General features: G+C 48.3%; 1 protein-coding gene across 2 annotated transcripts; it reads left to right on the top strand.

Annotated features, from left to right (window-relative positions):
* Positions 1-1,261: 1,261 nt before the first annotated feature.
* On the top strand, positions 1,262-20,064 carry MYL4 (myosin light chain 4). Of its 2 annotated transcripts, XM_090292864.1 has the most exons (8): positions 1,262-1,351; positions 8,316-8,466; positions 11,581-11,608; positions 16,446-16,595; positions 18,084-18,257; positions 18,741-18,818; positions 19,350-19,394; positions 19,888-20,064. In XM_090292864.1, the coding sequence occupies exons 2-7, from the start codon at positions 8,350-8,352 to the stop codon at positions 19,376-19,378; spliced, it is 576 nt and encodes a 191-aa protein (XP_090148990.1). In that variant the 5' UTR covers positions 1,262-1,351; positions 8,316-8,349; the 3' UTR covers positions 19,379-19,394; positions 19,888-20,064. The 2 variants fall into 2 exon arrangements, with proteins under 2 accessions (XP_090148990.1, XP_090148989.1); XM_090292863.1 differs by lacking the exon at positions 1,262-1,351 and having other exon boundaries at positions 8,262-8,466.
* Positions 20,065-20,976: the final 912 nt, after the last annotated feature.

The raw sequence follows: 20,976 nt of genomic DNA, 5'->3' as shown, positions 1-20,976 counted from the left end.
TAGCCCATGCCAGGCCTCTTTTGTTTAATTATTTACTTATTCCCTTTGATCTCATCCCATCCAAACTACATTCATGTTGGGCAACCATCTAATATTTTTAATGTGAACTTTTTTGGTATGTGTTCTTGAACAACAGGTAATGCTCCTAGTATGTTTATTTAACCCAGAACCTCCAAAATGTTATAATTTCAACATGTAATTAATATAATATTTACTAATGAGATGTATTACATTCTTTTTTTGTCTTCAAAATCTTCTTGTGCCTTATTCTCAGAGCATGTCTCAGTTTGGATGCTAAATTTTTATCAGAAATATTTGATCTGTATTTAGAGTTTATAAAATTCACAGTTGAAAAGGTAGGTTCACATACCCAAGTTGTTCCAAGTATACTTGAAAATTTTCCACAAATTGAATTGAGTACAAAAAAATTATTTTCCTTTAATAGTCGCATCCAAGTTGACGAAATTGTTTCATCTATTTTAGAAGAATTGGTTTGACTCTTGAAGCAAAAGCATCAGTTTCAAAACCATGTCCGAGTTAAGTAAATTTACTAATATCTTGTGTTGACTAAGTATTATTAACGTGAAATTCAAGGAGATAGTGCATAAATGGAAAAGCAACTCTAAATTTATTAATATCAACAAAACATTTAAACTGTTCTTGTCATTTTGCAGCCCCTTAATATAATGCTGTTGATTATAATTAAAATTTTCTGCATATTTACGTTAGAAAATGTGCATCCTGAGAGGTTTCTGTTTTAGCATAAATTCTTGTATCTATCTCCCTAAGTCACCAATAAGCATTTTCTTTCCTGGGAGCTTCAATTTTAGCTGTAAGCGGAGGTGCTGCCCTGAGAGTTTAGGGGATGAGGAGGGGAAACAGCTGTGGAAGTTTGGTTGCCCGTCCCTGTTATCTTTTCAGCCCTTCACCAGCACAGCTCATCTTCAGTGCCCTGGTATTACCAGCACCTGCATCACAGGTTTGAGTCACAGAGGTGAGGGGGCGTCACTGTTTGTTCCAAGACAGCAGTGGATGAAAAGAGAGATCAGAACCCCACACCTCCTTTTCTTTTTTATCATTCCGCAGCCAGACCTGGCCCCCTCCTCCCCAAACCCAAAGCCACCCCTCTACCACACATATCAGTTCAACGCAGATATATCTTTATCTTGGTATTTTCACTGTTTATTTCTTTTTATCCTCACCCGAAGACATATTTTTCATTGCTTTTAGAAAGCGAGGAAGGGAGAGAGAGAAACATCGATGCGAGAAAGAAACGTCAGTCAATTGCCTCCGATACGTGCCCCAACCAGGAATAGCGGGCGCTTAGACCAGGATTGAACCTGTAAACTAGGTATGTGTCCCTGACTGGGAATTGAACCCACAACTTTTCGGTTATGGGACAATGCTCCAACCAACTGAGCCACGCTGGCCAGGGCTTGGTATTTTCTCTTTATAATTCTTCCACAGTTGATCTTGGGAGAGGGAGCAACAGTCACACTGGTAGAATCTTAGAATCTGGATACAAGCTTAAGGATTTTGAGCACTTGCTCTGTGCTAGACACTTGTAAGCGTGTCACCCATGTGAACTTATTTGATCCTCACAGCCACTCTATCAGCTTGTGTTAGAAGCCACATTTGATAGATGGGAAAACGGAGACATAAAGAAGTTAACTAGCTTGCCTAGGCAACTAACCTAGTCCGGACTCTAACACGGGCAGCCTGGCTCCTGAGTGGGCCCTCTTCCCCTCTACCTTGCAGCAGAGGCTGCTTTACCCAGTGCCCTCCAGAGACATTAATGCAGTGTTGGCCCGGGCATGGCCCTGCGGTGTTGAGCTTATGAGACATCGGCCAGAAGAGGAGAGGGAGGATGACAAGGACGAGGCATTAATGGCCAGGCCTGCTGTCAGCAGCATTTGATCCCAGGCTGGAGACTCTAATGGATGTCTCTCAGGGCAGCGCACAGGCTCTGTATTGTTAGCCGTGGAGGGAGGAGGGTAAGTGTGCATCCACCCAGCCCAAATGAGGGCTGATGTCATTTCTCCTCTGTGCGTTTGTCTCTGAATTTGACACGTGGTATAAACTGGTGGGTGTGAAATTCTGTCTTGTGTTCTCCATGCACTGAGATTGAAGTCCTTCCAGCGGGAGCATTTGAGTGGGCTGCAGCGACTGTGGCTGGGGAACCACTAGAGGCCTCCCCAGGCAGTTGTTAGGCTGCCGGTACCTGCTACTGTACTCGCCTCTTCACCTTCTTGCCTCCCTCCTTCTCTCTTTCTTTCTTTTGCCCTGGGTTGTTCAACATGTACTGGAGCGTGAGACCCTGTTGTAGGCCCCGGGAAGGATACCCTGGGTGGATAAGATTTGAAGGTGAAAGTCAGTGATCATGAAGCAAAATGAGGACCATGAGAAAGTGAAACCTCCAACTCCAGTTACTGGGCTCTTATGGACTGTGGGCATGGTGAGTTTAAGGAATAACACAGCTAGTGCCGGGTGTCCTGATTCCTTTCTTTTTTTCTTCTCAATTTTTAAAAAAACTTATTTATTTTTAGAGAGAGGGGAAGGGAGGGAGAAAGAGAGGGGGAGAAACATCAATGTGTGTTTGCCTCTAGCATGCTCCCACCTGGGGACCTGGCCCGCAACCCATGCATGTGCTCTGACTGGGAATTGAACTAGTGATGCTTTGGTTTGCAAGCAATCCACTGAGCCACACCAACCAGAGTGTTATTTTTTTTTTCAGCTTTTTAAAGTATATATTTTTTTATTATACTGTTACAGTTGTCTAAATTCCTTTTCCCTTTGCTTCCCTCTGCCCAGTACCCCCTTCCCTCCAACAATCCCACCCCCCTTAGCTCATGTCCATGGGTCCTGCATGTAAGTTCTTTGGCTTCACCCTTTCCTATATTATTCTTAACATCCCCCTGTCTATTTTGTACCAACCAATTATGTTTCTTAATCACTGCATCATTTCCCCACTTCTCCCCCTTCCCCCTCCCAGCCGATAACCCTCCAAATGATCCTTATACTTATGATTCTGTTCCTATTCTGGTTGCTTGCTTAGTTTATTTTTGTTTTTGTTTTTTTTTAAGATTCAGTTGATAGCAGAGAGTTTGTTGTCAATTTAATGTTCATAGTTTTGATCTTCTTTTTCTTAAATAACATTTCACGTAATAATGGCTTGCTGATGATGAACTGCTTTAGATTTGCCCTGTCTGGGAAGTACTTTATCTGCCCTTCCATTCTAAATGATAGCTTTGCTGGATAGAGTAATCTTGGTTGTAGGTCCTTGCTTTTCATCACTTGGAATACTTCTTGCCATTCCCTTCTTGCCTGCAAAGTTTCTTTTGAGAAATCAGCTGATAGTCTTATAGACACACCTTTGTGGGTAACTCTCTTCTCTTGCTGCTTTTAAGATTCTCTCTTTATCTTTAACCTTTGGCATATTAATTATGATGTGTCTTGGTGTGGTCCTCTTTGGGTCTAGCTTATTTGGGACTCTGTGCTTCCTGGACCTGTACGTCTATTTCCTTCACCAAATTAGGGAAGTTTCCTTCATTCTTTTTTCAAATAAGTTTTCAATTTCTTGCTCTTGCTCTTCTCCTTCTGGCACCCCTATGATTCAGATGTTGGCATGTTTAAAGTTGTCCCAGATGTTCCTAAGCCTCTTCTAATTTTTTTTCAACTTGTTTCCTCATTCTGTACTGATTGACTATTTATTTATTCCTTATGTTTCCAATCATTGATTTGAACCCTGGTTTCTTTCCCTTCACCATTGGTTTCATGTGGATTTCCTTTGTTTCATTTGGCATAGCCTTCACTTCTTCCCTTATGTGTTTGCCATACTCAAGCATATCTGTCAAGTCTGTGAGCATAGTTATCACCAGTGTTTTGAACTCTGTGTCTATTAGGTTGGGTGTCTCCTCGTTGCTTAGTTCTATCGCTGGAACTTTGCTCTGTTCCCTCTTTTGGGCCATACTTCTCTGTCTTCTCATCTTGATAGGCTCTAGTGTTTGTTTGCCTCTGTGTCTTAGGTAGAGCTGTAGCTGCTGTTACATTGTAAGGGGAGGAGCCTTAGGTATTCATCAGTACTGGGCAACCCATTTCACCACATTGTGGTGCTGTTTGTTGGGGAGTGGTCTGAGAGGGGACAATGCCACATGCTCAGCACTTACCCCTTTTCCAGACACCTCCCCAACTTCCCATATGGGACTGACGCCTCTCTAGCTGTTGCCCTGGCTGTGGTTCCCAGAGCGGGTGGGTCTGTGGACATTCTAGGACCTTGAGGGCCCTCTAAACAAGCAGACTCTGCTGAGAGACCAGAAGTTTCTTCCTCCACCCCAACCCCAACTTGTTTTCATAGTCAGAAGCAATGAGGCTTTATTTTCCCTGGCGCTGAAACTGTGAGCTGCGTGGTCTGGTCTGGTGCTGGGAGCACTCCCTAGGTGTCCCTCCCGAATTTTGTAATGCGTGACTACACTTTCCATTGCCTTGCTGCCACCACACTGAGTCCTCTCCACCCAGCCTCCGCCCCTCCTACCTGTCTGGTTGAGTGCTACTTCTTTATATCTTTGTTTGTTGGATTTCCATGCAGTTCGATTTTCTGGAACTTCTGGTTTTCTCCAGTTTTGAGGTAGTTGTATTCCTTCTTAGTTGTGGAGGGAGACGCAGTGTGTCTGTCTATGCCTCCTTCTTGGCCGGGACACTGGGTGTCCTGATTCTTGGTGCATGGCTCCTTCTGGGAAACCACAGCTCTCCTCTGGTTGCTTCTGAAGTGCCAGATGCTTTTTTAGCTGGAGTTGCTTAAAGAGAATTAGAAACGGATTTGAGGAGCATCTCCTCCCCCACTGGGGTGTCTGTGGCCTAAGGTTTCAGGCAGACAGGCTCCTTATCTACCTGGCCCCAGGGACATGCCACATGCATTCTGAGCCATAAATATTTTACACTTGGGTACCCAGCTGCTGTCCTTCCCACTACCTCATTCCTTTCCACTTCTTCATTCCTAAATCCACACCTTACACTCTTGTTAGCCACTGCCACCTTCCTTGTCTCTCCCTCATGTGGGCCTGCCCCTCTCCTGGAATGCTTTCCAGGAAATTGGAGAATCTGAGGAGGCCTCCAGCTTCATTTGCCTGGGAAAGCAAAATGAAATGAACAGCTACAATGTTTCCTGTGTGCCGGAGATAGTGTGTGGTGCCTTCCTGACATTATTTCATGCAAATCGCGCAACCACTAGAAAAGGAAATGTTTACTGTGGAAGGTTCTGAGGGGACTGGGCCCAAGAAAATGATGGTAAACCAGGATTCAGAACTATGCCTGTCAGCCTCTGAAGCCTGCGCCCCTGCTGTGTTCCTGGTGCCCCTTGAGCCCCAGTCAGCCTTCCCAGCTTTCTCACCTCATTGCTCTGCTCCCAAGCAGACTGGGTATTTTGCTTCTCCTTAGGAAAGAAAGGAAGAAAAAAAGAAAGAATGAATGGAGGGAGGGAGAAGGAAAGGACCACCTCCCAGCTCTATGTCTTTTGAAGATCACACTTCTTTCTAGAATGATTAGAATAATTTTTTTTCAACTGGAAGGACTCATATGAGAGCATCTCAATTCAATGGTTATTTTAAAACTTTCAACCATGGAACCATTTCTTAGGAAATGATCGTGGGCCGCCCAGTATACAAAGCACACAGGGGTGGTACTGATTGAAGTGGCAGGGGTGGGGGAGCTCCAAGACCTGGCCTCTCTGCATCCCTTGCACTGGAGGGAAGCAAGTCAGGGGAGTCTTGGGTGTCTGTTGAACACCATTTGAAAGCTCCTGATCATCTCTCATTTTAGAGACAAGCAGGCTGAGGCCCAGAGAGGGGAAGTGGCTGGCAAAGTCAGGACTAGTGTCTGGGTCATCCACCCTCTGGCCTGCAGCTTTCTTAGAGAAACCTCAGTTTGCATATCCCCCCGCCCCAAGGATACCTGGCCCAGGAAGGGGATGCCTGTAGGAGTAGAGGTGGGAAGAGGCCTGGCTTCCTCTCTCTTCCTTCCTCATCACCAACAACCTCAGTTCCCGACCCTCCTGGGGAATAAGGTAGACAGGCAGTGGTCAGACAGGGAAGCAAAGTGTGCAAGCGGAGCCCCCAGGAGGGGAGCAGGTGACAAGGAGCCGGAAGGGAGAGAGAAGGGGAGGCAGAAGGAGAGGTGAGGGGACAAGAGCGAAGGAGCCTGCACACCAGCCCGGGACCAGGACTACCCTCTCGTTTGCGCCCTGGTCTTGCTCTGGTGTCCCCTTGGGCAAGTCCTGGCCCCCTTGCCCACCACAATTTCCTTTAAAGGCTTTCCTGCCCACTATCGGTGAGAGCAGGTACGGGGTGCAGGAGGGGCAGGGTGATGTCAGTGCCACACACAGGCCCAGAATTAGATGTTCAGCTCTGCCTGTATGTCTTGGGGGAGCTCCAAAGTTTCCACGCGCTCAGAGTCCTCACCTATAAAACCAGATGGGATGGGATGATCTCTAAGTGCCCTTTGGGCTCCGAAAAATCTGGGACTTGGAGCCTGTGCTTAGGGAGCCTGGGCAATGTGGGTGCCAGGACACCTGCAATTGCAGGCTTAGGAGCTAAGAGGGACCAGGCATTATATAGTCTAGCAATCTGGTTTTATAGGTGAGGAAACTGGGCCTGGAAAGGCAAAGTGACTTTTCTGCCTTTCTCAGCATTCTTTCTTCTTTCTCTCTTCCTTTCTCTCTCTCTCTCTCTCTTTCTTTTAATGATTTTATTTATTTATTTTTAGGGAGAGGGGAAGGGAGGGAGAAGAAAGAGAAGGAGAGAAATATCAATATTTGGTTGCTTCTCATGTGCCCCCAGCTGGGGACCTGGGCTGAAACCCAGGCATGTGCCCTGACTGGGAATCAAACTGGCAGCTCTTTGGTTTGCAGGCCAGCAACTCAATCCACTGAGCCACACCAGCCAGGGCTCGGCATTATTTCTCTTTATCCTCTGAACTATAGAGTCTCAGTATTCAGCTCAAAACATTTCTATGCAGTGGATAAACCTTTTCTTTTTTTAATGAACATTTATTGATTTTTGACAGTTTTTATAAAAACAACACATGTTTGTTATAAAAATTTCCATGAATACAGGAAGTGGAAAAAATAACAAAGCTACAAATTGCTGTTATCATCCCCTCCTCACCCTGTAGGTCCCCAGGGGTGTCTCCTGTTAACAGTTTAGCGTATATTCATCCTGGCCTTTCTGATGAACACACAAACAGGTGTCCCTCATAAATGGGATTCTAACATCAAGCATTCAAGCATAAACTTTCGAATCAGACACTCTTGGGTTCTAATGCAGTTCACAGCTCATTAGCTGAGTGACCTTCTAAGCTGCCACCACTCTTGGTCTCAGTCTCCCCATGTGTAATATGGGAGTGATAATAATGCCTACTGTATAGGATTGTGGTGAAGATTTAATGAGATGTTATGTGAACAACACACCTGGTACACAGTAAGCACTACACACACACACACACACACACACACACACACACCCAGGGGGCATAGAATGAGTCAGAGGATAGCCAAAATGAGACCTGAGTTTTCTGACCTTCAGTTTCATCAATGTTCAGCCACACCCCTCTGCCTCTTCCCTTGGTCCCCAGGGCACAGGTTAAGTGCTCGATACTTGTTGAATGAATGAATAAGATTGGTGGGGGTGGTAGACGTAGGGATCTGAGGTAGTACCTAGGGTGTCTGCTCTGGAAGATGGGGAGTTCACCTGTGGATTGGGAGCCGGTGGGACAGTGTGCATTGGCTGGACCAGCTGTTACTTCAGGGCTCTGGGCCTGGGAGTTGAGCCTCAGAAAGAGCTCAGGCCCCAGAGTGGCTCTCAGCTTAAAGGATCTTGGCTTAAAAGGAATGTGCAGTGGGCTGCCTCTGCTCAGGAGGGGCTAAAAAAAGCCTGACCCTCCCCTGGGCTTTGTGCAAGGGTTATCAACTGCTCAAGTCCGCTCATCTCTGGCATCACGCTGGCATTTCTGAGAGGGCCTGTTTTTATCGCCCTCTCTGGGTTTCCACCAATTGGCAGGAAGGGGTCAGCCTGTCCCAGAGGTGGAGGCTGTGAAGGGTGTGAGGAATGGGGGTAGAGGGAGGAGGCTGGTAGCCCCAAACCTGGTGACAATACACAGTTGTCAGCTGTCCCCTGCTGACGTTTCTTCCTTTTATAGTCAGTAGCAGCTGCTCCTGCTCTCACCCAGCCCCTTTGTGGGGGCTCCTGCTCAGGATAAAAGGGGAGGGAGGTGGCCCAGTCTCCTGTCTCATTTCCCAGGCGCTGCATCTCTTCACTTCTTCCTAGGTGCCACCTCCAGCAGAGACACCAACAAGGCAACATGCCTCCCAAGAAGCCTGAGCCTAAGAAGGAAGCAGCCAAGGCAGCCCCAGCCCCAGCCCCTGCCCCAGCTCCTGAGCCCCACAAGGAAACTGCCTTTGACCCCAAGAGTGTCAAGGTGAGTGAGCCTCAGCCGCTGGGATAGGGGTGGGGATGACATTCAGGACCCTAGTCACCTGCAGCCTGGGGATCTACTTCACGGAGGCTGGACGGGGGTCAGCCTATGGTGTCCAAGCCCCAGGTCACAGTCTGTGGGGCGGTGGAGCAGGCGTTGGGGGCTGCTGAGGGGTATTTGGGGCTGTCGGCCTTGCCCCTGGAGAACAGGTTTCTGCTCTGTCTGAGGAAGCGCTGCTCTGTTACCCAAATCTGCCCAGCAGGGTTGGCCAGGGCAGGGAGGTGCAGCCATCTGACCTTGGTTAAGTGCAAGAGACTGACCTTTTCCTCAGAGGTAGCGTGATACCAGTCACAAGTGAAGAGAGACACAGTGATAACTGCCTGTGGAACTTGGAGTAAGTGACGCTGGTGGAGAGGCATCCCTGTGCTGGGGGGGCTTCATGCTCACGGACCCCTGCAGTGGGTCTGGGGGGAGGCAGGAGGCTCTGGACAACGTGAGAGAAGCCTGGTTCCCTCTCCCCTGCCCAGGTGGGCCCCTTCTGTGGCCCCAGCCTGGCTCCTCTCTGGCCTGTGCAGAGCACTGGCCCACCCCAGCTGAGACCTTCTCTCTAACCTGGTGAGGCTGCTGGGCCCGCTGCCCTCTGCTGCCCCGGCCCTATTCCCTCTCTGCCCTGCCCTGCTGCCCTCACACTGGAAGGTTTCCCCTTTCTGGATCTAGGGGAGGCCCTGCCTGCTGACACAGTCATTTTAGGCCTCCCAGCTCTCTGGGGGAGGACTGGGACTGGGAGGGAATGGGACTACAAAGGAGCAGGCCAGAGACCTCTGGAGAGCAAAGCAGCTTTAAGCCTTGGCACCAGAATTTAAGAGGTCAAGTGGCCACTGATATGAAGAGCTATTAATAGCAGGCTGGGCGTGGTGGGTCCCTGGGAATATCAGCCCCAGTTCAGGGCTGAGTGGTGAGGAGTCAGAGCAAAATAAGAGCTCAGGGCCAGGTTCTGTGATAAGCAGGCAGGAAACTGGAGCCCTGGCTCCCACTGGATGACCCTCCCTGGCCCTCTGAGGGCTCCTCCCGGCTCCCACAACCCCAGAGACCCTGCACTTGTACCAGGGATCCTGGGGTTGATCTATGGCATTAAGCAGAATGGGCTTGGCTGAGAGACAGAGACAGTTGCCCCATCCCTGAGCTTGGTTATGGGACATTCTGGGGAAAATGAGGCCTAATGGGAGATCTTGAAAATACATGCAGGTATTCCAGGTCATACATCACTGCCTCTGGGCAGAACCTGGCAAGAAAAGCTGACTGTCTCCCCAACAGGACGCCTTTATTTCTATTTTGTTCTACTGGTGCTCTACTCCTCTGGGACACCTGCTGCCAGGCCTGGTCCCTGGTGTCTGGACAACAGCTTAGCGATGTCAGATGAGTGCCTTCCCTTGGCCTCACACCTCCCTCCACTCACCTCCCCAGCTTTCTTTTCCCCGGTTTCAGTCCTTTTTTCCACATCTGATCTCCCAGTCCTGGGGTTTTTTAAAGTTGTTTTAAAGTAGGGGGGAAAAGTAGGTGTCTTTCATAAAGGCTATTATCCCTATTATTTGTACCTCTCAGTTTCTTTGCTTAGAAGATTCCTAACTTAACTCCAATGTGTGTGGTTCTGACCATACATTCTGGTGTCATATCTTTCTACTAACTTTTCTTACACGTATACTCCAGGGACTTAAAGAATTGCAAAATAGCCTTGGCTGGTGTGGCTCAGTTGATTGGGTGTCATCCTGCAAACCCAAAGGTCATGGGTTCCATTCCTGGTCAGGGCACATGCCTGGGTTACGGGTTTGGTCCCCAGTCAAGGCATGTGCAAGAGGCAACTGATCGATCTTTCTCTCCCTCCCTCCCTTCCCCTCTCTCTAGAGCCAATAAAAGAAAAAAAAAATTTTTTTTTTAATTGCAAAGTAAGGTAAACTGTATCCTTTCCTCAGAGTTTATGCAAAGCATCCTTTAGCCCATTTAGGGGGTTCCTTTCACTTCCTGATGACCCCCCCCCCCTTCGGCAGAGTCCGTTCCTGGGCACAGCCAGTTCTCTTCCCCACTCAGGGTAACCCCTCTCCTGCTCTTCTAGCTCATTCCAGCCACCTGCAGGGGTCCTCATCAACAGAGGTCAGCCTGCGGTGGGCACAGCACAGCTCAGAATTAGGACTTAGGGGTGTTGGGGCATGAGGAAGGTGCCCCGGGACTGGTTACCACCACCGGCACAGGGGGTATGGGGGTGCTGGTGGTGGCAAATAAGGACGATGAAGTGGCATACGTGATCCTAAATGGAAATGATGACTCATACCTGATACTTGGTCATCGTCATTCATTTTCAGAGCCTCCTACCTTCCTCCTCTGGACTCAAATTTGAATTATTATGCACTGGGGGAAAACCCAAAGCTTATTCCTTTGCTCAACAAATATTTATTGAGTGCCTACTCAACGCCAGGCATTTCTGTGGATGATTACAAATGTTGCTGCTCTAACACTGGCTTCAAGGGGTCAGGATACACATCCAGGCACGGCTGGAAGACAGTGACAAAGCACTGAGGGTCCACCCAACCTGCTCTTGCTGTCCCAGAGTGCGCTAAGGAGGGGCTGGGGTGGAATAGGGTGAGGGAAGGCTCCACCGAAGGAGGTGACTTGAAGTCAGCATGAGGTAGGAAAGGGAGGACAAGAGGACAAGAGTGAGGTGGGGGGGGCATCCAAAGGGAGAGGAAGTGTGGGTTGTGGGAGGATTGTGGAGCAGAGAGTCTGAAGGAGTGGAAGTGAGGTCAGTTTATAGCCGCTAGGACAAGGAATTTACATCTGACCCAAAGGAATCATAATAGGGAACGAGTGCAGGCTCTAGAGTTATCCGGGGTATTTCTCTTTCTCTCCCTCTCTCACTTGGAGTCGTCATTTAACGAGTGGTATTGGGAGGGATTTGGAGGCTGCATTATTTTATAGCCCGCGAGTCATGTCCCATTCATCAGGAGACTGGTGTCTTACACTTAGTGCGCCGTCTCCTTCCCTCCTCATCAGTGGCCTGACTGCGCGGAAGCCACTTCTGCTCCCCTTTGGAAGCCTCATTCCTCTGTGTTTCTCTCCCCACAGATAGACTTCACTGCTGACCAGATCGAGGGTGAGTACTCACAGCCCCGCCTCCCCCACCACATCCTCTCTGCTGCACTTCCTGCAGGAGGAGGCGAAAGAGGAGGAGTTATCATCATCATTATCATAATAGCGAACTTATATTTGCTGTAGATTTGCTATTTGCTCACTTTTGGCTACTACATGTTATTACTTAGTCATGCATTTAACTCATTTAATTCTCACAACCACCCTGTAAGGCAGGGACAATCACCACCCCATTTTACAGGCGATAACACTGAGGCACAGAAAAGTTAGGTGGCTCACCCAGTGGTGGAGCCAAGATTCAAACTCAGGCAATCTGATTCCGGACCTGAGTTCTTAACTACTCCGCCAGACCACCTGGAATATAACAATTGCACAGCAGAAGTGCCTTTTGTCCCTCTACCCCCAGAATCTACTTTCCAACATATTTAGAACTCCTCACTTCTGCTCCTGTATTGGAAAGTCCTTCTTCAGGTTACTAGCTTCCTCTTTCCTCCTCCTGAAGTCTGCCAAGATGCCCACCCACTACAGGTGGCAGGGCCAGTCGTGGCCTGGGGATGCCTCAGTCCACCTGTGATCTCCATCAGCAATGCTTCTCCATCTTTGATGAAGGCAATTTATTTTTTTCGATCTTACATAAAATAATATTTAGTGTAGCTTCAAGACAAGCCCCAAGATCTCCATCTACCTTCTAAACTTGATGGTTGCCTCTTAGCCCATCTTCTGGTGTTTTGAGATTGAAATGTTTCATAATGTGCATCTGCTTCACAGCTGGGGCTCACTGTCATTGCAACTTATCCCTCTGTGTCCCCCACCAAATGCCCTCAGGACATAAAATCACAGGAGTTGGAAGGGACCTTGAAGGGTCACCTGGTCCTACTCCTTGATTTTAAGCACATACTATATTTAAAAAATTAAACTAACACATGCACATGGTAAAAAAAAAAATCATATACTACTTAAAACTAAATAATGAGAAATAAAAATATTTTCCCTTGCTTTCCTTTCCTGCTGATTCTTCTCCCAAAGACAACCATTAATAGGTCTATGTATCCTTTGAGAAAAATATAGTGTTATACCAGCATGTATGTATGTACATATGTATGTATATGTAAAACTTACACAAATCAAATCATGTGATACATACTGTCTTATGCCTTTTATTCAATATATGCTTGGATTTAATAATACAATATATTTAACAATATACTTAGATATATTTTTATAGCTCACACAAACAGTTCTACTTTTCAATTCTTTTAAGCAACTATGTAGATTCTCATACATAGATGTACCTTTTAATTTAATCAGGCCTACACTGAGAGACGTTTAGGTTGTTTCCAGTTGGGGAATATCAGCTTGCTTTCTCTAGGGACCTTCCTAGCAGCGCATCAAAGGATATGTGCATTTTAAATTGTAATAGTTATTGCCAAATTGCCCTTTGAAAAAGTGTTGGCAGTTTACCCACACATAGGGCGTGAAAACTGGCAGATGCATTTTGAAACCAGCGAATTAAAACTAACTCCATTTTTTAATGCCCTATGGACAGTCACTTTCAGTCAATAGTCTGGGGTATTGTAAAATTAATAAAATTAATTTTAATGCATTTTAGTTAAATATGTACTTTTGTGGATATGCAAACACCTTGGCACCCAGGAGAACTAGGAAATCAGTTAATGATAAAAATATTTCATTTTTCAGATGGGAATCATGGTCAAAGCTAACTGGGACAGCCAGCTGGCCCTTTCTCCATGAAGATTTGCAGGGGCTGGGGGCCTAATTCATTCCAGTCTCTCACCCCTCTGACTTTGAAGATATTCTTCCTTATGTGGGATCAGAATGGTTTCTGCTTTAATTTTACCCCAGCTACCTCTTCATGTGCTTGTTGGTGAAGCCAAAGATGGTTCTCTCATGCTGGAAAGAACATTATTTGGAATAAGGAGATTTTGGTATTAGCCCAAATTCTGCCGCTGTGACCACGAGACTTGGGAGCAAGTCACTTCTTTAAACCTTAATGTTCTTCTCTGCAAAATAAGGTTCTTTTCAGTTCAGAAATTCTGTGATTCGGTTTAGCATCCTCCAGATACCCTCCATCTGTTTGAAGAGAGCTATCAAATCTCTTTGTAGCTTTATATTTTTAAGTGGCATAGCCCAAATTTCTTTTCTGTCTTTTTTTCTCATAGGAACTAGCTTCTAACCCTTGACTTCCTTCTCTGGTCCCTCCCCAGATTTCCATGTCCTTCTAGAAAGGGGTTAACACCATTGCTCATTGCTCTAGCAAGCAGCTGACTATTACTATGGAGAAAAGATTTCTTCCGAGTCCATTAGCATCATTTCTCATACACTTCAAGATCACACTGGCTTTGTTATTTTCTGGTGGCAACTCTAAATTCCAGTGTCTGGTTTTTATGTGTGTACCTACCAGGTGGGCCAGAAGGCTGGAGCATTAGCAAGTGCAGCAGGTCTCTTCCTTCTCCTTCCTCCTCACCATTTCCTTGGTGTCTTTAATAGCTGGTCAGAAGTCACATCTGCATTGGTCTAACATGAGGATAATAATACCTATAGCATAAGACCTTTGTAAGGATTAATGAGGAAATCCACGCAAAATTATCAGTTCAGATCCTGGCCTGCAGTAAGTGCTCAAACCCTAGGCTGTTCTTATTCCCTTCCTCTTCGGGTTCAATAGTCCTATTAGGTATCATTATATTCTTATTTTATGAGGAGACTCCTTCTTTTATTAAATCTGACTTCATTCTTCTTTTAATTTTTAATTTTTGGGGGAGGGGGTTGAGGAAAGAGGAAGCTCCCAAACCAACTTGAGGGCCTGTAGGAGCAAGGCGAAGGGAGAAAAGGGAAAGGAGAAGGGGGGACGGGGAGTGGAGACTCCCGGTCACCCACGTGGGCCTGTAGGAATCGTATGACTTCACCCTTCTGAATGAGCCAGAAGAAGATTAAAAAGTCTGAGTTCATATTTAACTAACAAATATATATTTATTAAGCACTGAATTTGTGCCAGAAGGCAAGCTAATTGCTTCAAAAGTTAAAAAAAAGTCTTAAAAAGTTTATTTATTTATTTATTTTTAGAGAGAGGGGAAGGGAAGGAGAAAGAAGGAGAGAAACGTCAATGTGTGGTTGCCTCTTGCATGCCCTCAACTGGAGACCTGGCCCGCAACCCAGGCATGTGCCCTGACTGGGAATTAAACCAGTGACCCTTTGGTTCACAGGCCAGCACTCAATCCACTGAGCCACACTAGCCAGGGCAAGAATGCCTTTTGACAAACCTATGAGATCAGTGTTACTTCTTTATTACAGAGGAGGAAAACAAGGTTAATTGAGGTTAAGTGACTTGGCCAAGGTCACATAGTTAAGTGGTAAAATTGGGATTAAACTCAGTAAAATAATACTGATAGCGTTGTTTGAGAATTTACTATGTGCCGTTCATTGTGTTAAGATTTTTTACATAAATTATTTATGTAAAAATAAATACGTAAAAATAATTTACATAAATTATTTAATTTGGATGTAATTCACAGTGTAATCCTGTGACAGGTGCCATTTAGAGAAAAGGTTTTATAGACGTTAAATACCTACTTGCCTAAAGACACACAGCTAGTGAGAAATGGAATTTGAACTCAATTATTCAATGCGAAAGACTTGCATTTTTATACCTTTTAAAGTCATCCAAAGCCTGATAAAGAGTTACAAGTACAAGTTTTGGGGAACCTGCTTTGATACGTGGGATGATTTATAAATAATCCATATGCAGCCTCTAATTAAATAATTGTTTCTAAAGTATTTTAAGAGGATTAAAAACTGCTTTTCTCCTAAGTAGTTTATACATTCTTCTCTGGTTTATATCTTTAATCTGCTTAGTAAACCATTTCTTTGCAGACAGCATCAGATAACGTCAGGTGCCATTCCTGGTCCAAATGATCCCCAGTAATGAATTGCTTAAATCCAAATTAGTGAGGAATTAAGGTTCTCTGCGCGGGCCCAGGAGTGCCTTCATTCAGCCTTGCCCCCTGTGCACATGGCCCGGTCCCTTTAGGGACCATAGTTTCTATAGATCTGAGCTGGCTCGAGAGCCAGGAAATACAGTAATAGGCACCATCTGTAACTGTACTCAGCAACCCACTCCCGTGGACACTGTTCCCCCACTCAGAGCTAAGAAAAGGAGGGCACTCCGAGGCTGTTTGCCCAAGGCCACATGCTGGGCAGTGGCAAAGTTGGGCAATATGACTGTTGCCACCATGTCACCTTGTCTGTTCTGGGAGCCCCCTTTCAGCCTGGAACAGGTAGTACAGATATTAATTCGCTGACTCTTGAACAGGTCTCACCTCTTTGCAGGGCGCCTCCACATACCTTTGCCTCCTTTGACACTCCTGGGAACAGGGGGGGCTCTGTGGGTCATGCTGTGGCTTCCCAGGGTGCACAGAAAACAGAGCTAGCAGACTTCGGGAGAGAACCCAGGCATCCCATCTCCTGAGCCAGGGCTGTTTTCACTTCCCTGTCGTTTTCCACAGTCAGGGTCCTCACCTATGCCAGGGAAGGGTGTGTGGATGGGAGGGGTAGAAGCAGGGAACACCTTCAAATTCTGTGACAGCTGACTGGTAGAAGAGACCCCAGGCCCAGCATTGGAACAGGTCACAGAGGCACTGGGTGGCCTTTTGGTTGTCAGAACACAGGGTGGGTCGGGGCTCCAGGGAGGGGATGGGAGGGAAATACTGTATTGAAATATTTTATAAGCCACAGCGACCTGCTCTTCAGCCCGGGTGGCGGCTGATCAGTCCCCAGCCATGGCCTTCGCTTGGCCCAGGGGCTGCAGCTGGGTCTCCTCCCTGCAGAGTTCAAAGAGGCCTTTTCGCTGTTTGACCGGACCCCTACTGGGGAGATGAAGATCACCTACGCGCAGTGTGGGGACGTGCTGCGGGCCCTGGGCCAGAACCCCACCAACGCTGAGGTGCTGCGCGTCCTGGGCAAGCCCAAGCCGGAAGGTCAGCACAGGCCCTGGGCTCTCCCCGGATCTGCCTCCTGTCAGTCGCCCTCTCCCTTCTCCCCCTTTAGCCCTTCACGACCTGCCTTCCCTCTCCCCGGGTTACCTGCCTCTTATTTGAAGAGTTAGTCCCAAAGCACCTCGTACTGAGCTGAGCCTTGAAGAATGTGGCCTGGGACCTTCTGTCTTCCTCTGACACTCCAGGGTGCCAGGGACACTGGGGCAGGGAGGCTTGAGGGGGATCTGACAACTAACCGCCCGCCCCGGCTCCCCACCCTGGAGCTCTTGGTCCAGGTATCACAGCACTGAGATACCCTGGGACCCTTGTGAGTTTTATCACAAATAATCTGTTTCTGACCATGGTTAGAGCACCAAAGATCACAAAGGATTTGTTTAATACAAGTTAGAGCAGATTCAAGATTAGCTCTGGAATGATGCCTCTTTCACTGGTTTGCACTCGGTGGAGGGGAGTCTAGAAAGCAGCCCGAGGGGGTCAGGTCTCACTGATGAATGTCAGCTGTGCGGTGAGGCAGTCACGTTCACAGCTCAGCTGCCCTAACGCACACGCCCTTCTCAGATGGCTGCACACTAGGTGGGGCCCGGCAGACCTGGGTGGGAGCACCCCACCCAGGGTGAGCCATCTCTGGAGGCTTCCTAGGCCCCATATTGGTCCCCTCCCCCTTTCTTTGTTCTGACCCCTTCCCCTCCTCCTCTTGCTGGTGAAGACGACAGTGGGAGGTGAAGGATGTGGGCAGGAAAGGGCCGGGGGCCAGGGGCCTCCATGTCAGCAGGGCTTCTTAGAGGCCAAAGATATCTGGGCATTCCATTTCGGAACCAGGGGGCGGGGGGTTCTGGGTTATTATAAAAGAAAGAAATGCCAAAACTTGTGGTATTTAAAAATGGTTTACATCTATTAACTTGAAGCCTTTAACACACTGCGAAGTGGGAGAAGTGTGCTTGTCCCAAGATAATTGCAAATTTATAACAATTATTGATTCAGAGTAGTTCCAGGCAGTGTGGTCTAGTAATGAGACCCAAATGCAGTTATGCAAAAAAAAAATTTGTTTTGCAATCCTATCCGTTTACCTCCGTGACTGTATGTCTGTCACATGTCCAAAGCCTAAGTTGTGAGTGTGAGGGCTGGGCCATGCGGTCCTCCGGGCCCCTCCCATTCTGCTGCTGTCCCCCTGGGCTCCCACCTGGAGCTCAGAGGTCTGGGAGGAGCCGCAGTTCCTTCTTGCTTCGCCGGAGTCCTTTCCCTGAGAAGAGTGGCCCAGAGCCAGCCTCCTGCCTTGCTCCTGTGGGCTCTGCGCCGTCCAGGGTCACTGACGGGGTGTCCCGCCCAGAAGGGGCTGCAGCTAAGCCCTGGGTGGTACCAGCGACGATGGGTCCTAGCCCAGCAGAGCCAGGGGAGGCCCCCTTGTGACCCCCTGCTCCCCATGCGGCTCTGCTCACGTCACTTCTCTTGCCGCCCCTGTGCCACTGGAAGAGATGAATGCTAAGATGCTGGACTTCGAGACGTTCCTGCCCATCCTGCAGCACATCTCCCGCAACAAGGAGCAGGGCACCTACGAGGACTTCGTGGAGGGGCTGCGTGTTTTCGACAAGGAGAGCAACGGCACGGTCATGGGCGCTGAGCTTCGCCATGTCCTTGCCACCCTGGGTACGCCAGCTGCGCAGAGGCAGAATGGAGGGGGCGGGATGGGAGGTGGGGGGCGGCCCAGGTGGCAGACTGTGGGAGTCCCTGCATCCTGAGCCTCACATCCTGCTCCAGCCCCATCTCCCTGGGCTGTGCAGGCATAACCTGCCCCAGCTGGGTTTGGGGGGAGAGGGGTGCAGTTTGGCAGAGCAGAGTGACTGCTGAGACCTGAATGGTGGGACCCAGGGTTCCTGTCCTTGTCTTTGCCTTGGTCCCTGGAGCCCAGTCTGCTTAGCCATTGATAGCTGTGAGGCGGAAGGAGAGGCCTCGGGGGCTAGGAAGGACCTCAGGACCCTTGACTGCTCTTTCCAGTGCTTTTGGGGAAGGCTTGGTATGACCACTTACTAACTCAGGGAGTCCTAGGCCTTCAGGCTCAAAGGGGTGGTTGGGTTTTTCCTGTCCCTCCTTTGCCATATGTAATTAAGAGCCCACTGACCCCCACCCCAGGAGAGAAGATGACTGAGGCAGAAGTGGAACAGCTGTTAGCTGGGCAAGAGGATGCCAATGGCTGCATCAATTACGAAGGTAATAGGCCACGCCTTGCTTCCCCCGGTACCCAGGGATGGGAGGGCAGGCACAGTGTGGGCCAGGCTGGTCTGCAAAGGAGAACAGATCTAGGATGTGCTTTGGGGGTGTTCCTTTCCATTCTGGTATAACGGAAGACCCTATGGGATTTGGAGATAGCTCTGTGATATACGAACTGTGTGGCCTTGGTGAAGTCACTTACCGTCTCTGATCCTCAGTGTTCTCATCTGAGAAATAGGATGATGCAGGCACCTTTTTCAAGGTTGCAGGGATTAGTAGAGGTCATGTATCTCATTTCATCTATGTCAAGTAGCAGCACAGAGTGACACAGAGCAGAGGTGAGGTCTCTTCCCTCTTCCACCTCCACCCACCAGCCCCCAAATAAGAGAAAGAATCAGTCTGGAGAAGGGATAGCAGGAAGGTTTGAAGGCAGGCAGTACAGGGAAGGGGGAGGCGGTTTGAGGGGCTGAGAAGACAGTATAGAGCTGAGCGGGGCCAAGTGCAAGGGCTGATGTTTGTCTTCTTCCCCAGCCTTTGTCAAGCACATCATGTCTGGGTGAAGCAGGCCTCTCCAGGGTGAGTGCAGCCTCTCCAGGCTGGCCCCTTCTGGGGCCACAGAGGGGCTTGGGAATAATGCCACTTGCCCCGGAGCTCTTCTGTCCCTGGCCTGACCCCTGAAGAGGAAGCCACAGGGGATGATCACTTCCCCTCCTCTCTTTGCCCGGTCTCCTCCCCTCATTCCCTTCCTGCCCCGCCTCTTGCCCTCCCTGGTCTTTGCACCCTATCTTGACCTCCATCAGTCACATCCTCCTGCCTCTGCCAGGGTCTCTCAAGGTCACACCATTCTCTCCCTCATGCCTGGGGCCTCTTGTCCAGGTTTCTGTGGATGAGAAAGCCAGATCCCAGGTGGAGGAGAATGTCCCTGGCCTGTGCTCTTGACCCTGTTCCTCCTCACTCCCTTCCCTGTGCTCCCCTGGGCTTGGTGGCATCCTGATAGGGATGTGGGGCATGTGAGGGGGGAATGGTCATGGAGAGGGAGATGTCCTTTCCATCTAGCACTTTCTTTCAGGTGCCTGGCCCTTGGACCTCGCCCGTCCAGGGTGAGCTAATGAGAGGCCCTGAGTGACTGAGCTGGAGAGGGAGTCCGGGACTTAACACTGCTCCACAGCCAAGGACCTCATGGGCCCACAGCCCTCCCTGTAAATAAACAGCTCTGGCAAGGCTGGGCTGCGTTCCCTAATCCCAACCCGTCTCTGAGTTGTTTTTAAAACCTAATTAATTGAGTTGGTTGTGTGTGTGTATGTGTGTGTGTATGAGAGAGAGAGAGAGAGAGAGAGAGAGAGAGAGAGAGAGAGAGAGAGAGAGAAAGAAAGAGAGAAACGTCGATTTGTTGTTCCACTTATTTATGCATTCACTGATTGATTCTTGTGTGTGCCCTGACCAGGGATCAAACCCACAACCGACTGAAATACCCAGCCAGAGCCTCCACTTGTCTTTCTGCTGCTAAAACAAGCCTCATAAATAAGTTCCCTTGCTTATTAAACCTGCTGCCTACCAATCTGGAGGGGTGTGCCTCTTTCTCCTTGCTCTCCATGTACAGGTTTGTAACTGAATGCAGGTCCAGCTCCCTGCCGCTGCAAAAGCCCACTCTTGAAGCAGGTGCTGATGTAAAGGAAAGTAGTTTATTTTCAGGTGCCAGCCACCTGGAAGACAGGGGACTCATGTCTCAAAGCCCATCTCCACATCTCAGTGGAGGCAGAGGCTTTTTTATAAGGAGGGAGAGAGGAACAGAACAGATCAAGGGAGAGGTTTGCAAAGTTCTCTCTGTGCAGACAAGCACAGTCCATTCTGATAGGGCAGATGATGGTCTAGTGTGAGTCATTCTGGTTTAGTCATCCTGACTTCACGTCATCCTGGTTCCATGGTTGAAGTTCAGCAAATCTCCCAGAGCTGGGATGCCTGAAGGTCAGAGTCTGTATCTTCTGAAGTTAGTTCTTAGGATTTTTATGCAAACATGTTTATTTATAAGCTATATGCTAGTCAGAGTCAGCACTTACAGAAACAATGTCAAAAAGTATGGGGAGGTGGGTTACAATTTCCCACCATTTCAATTTTCTACTGTTACAAATCCCTATTGTCAATTTTTCTTCCTTTTCCA

This window comes from Furipterus horrens, unplaced genomic scaffold (genome assembly GCF_987537825.1).
Source record: "Furipterus horrens unplaced genomic scaffold, mFurHor1.1.pri manual_scaffold_11, whole genome shotgun sequence".
Taxonomy (NCBI): Eukaryota; Metazoa; Chordata; class Mammalia; order Chiroptera; family Furipteridae; genus Furipterus; species Furipterus horrens.
Note: the sequence above shows the minus strand (reverse complement) of the source record. Positions and strands in the feature narration are given on the sequence as shown.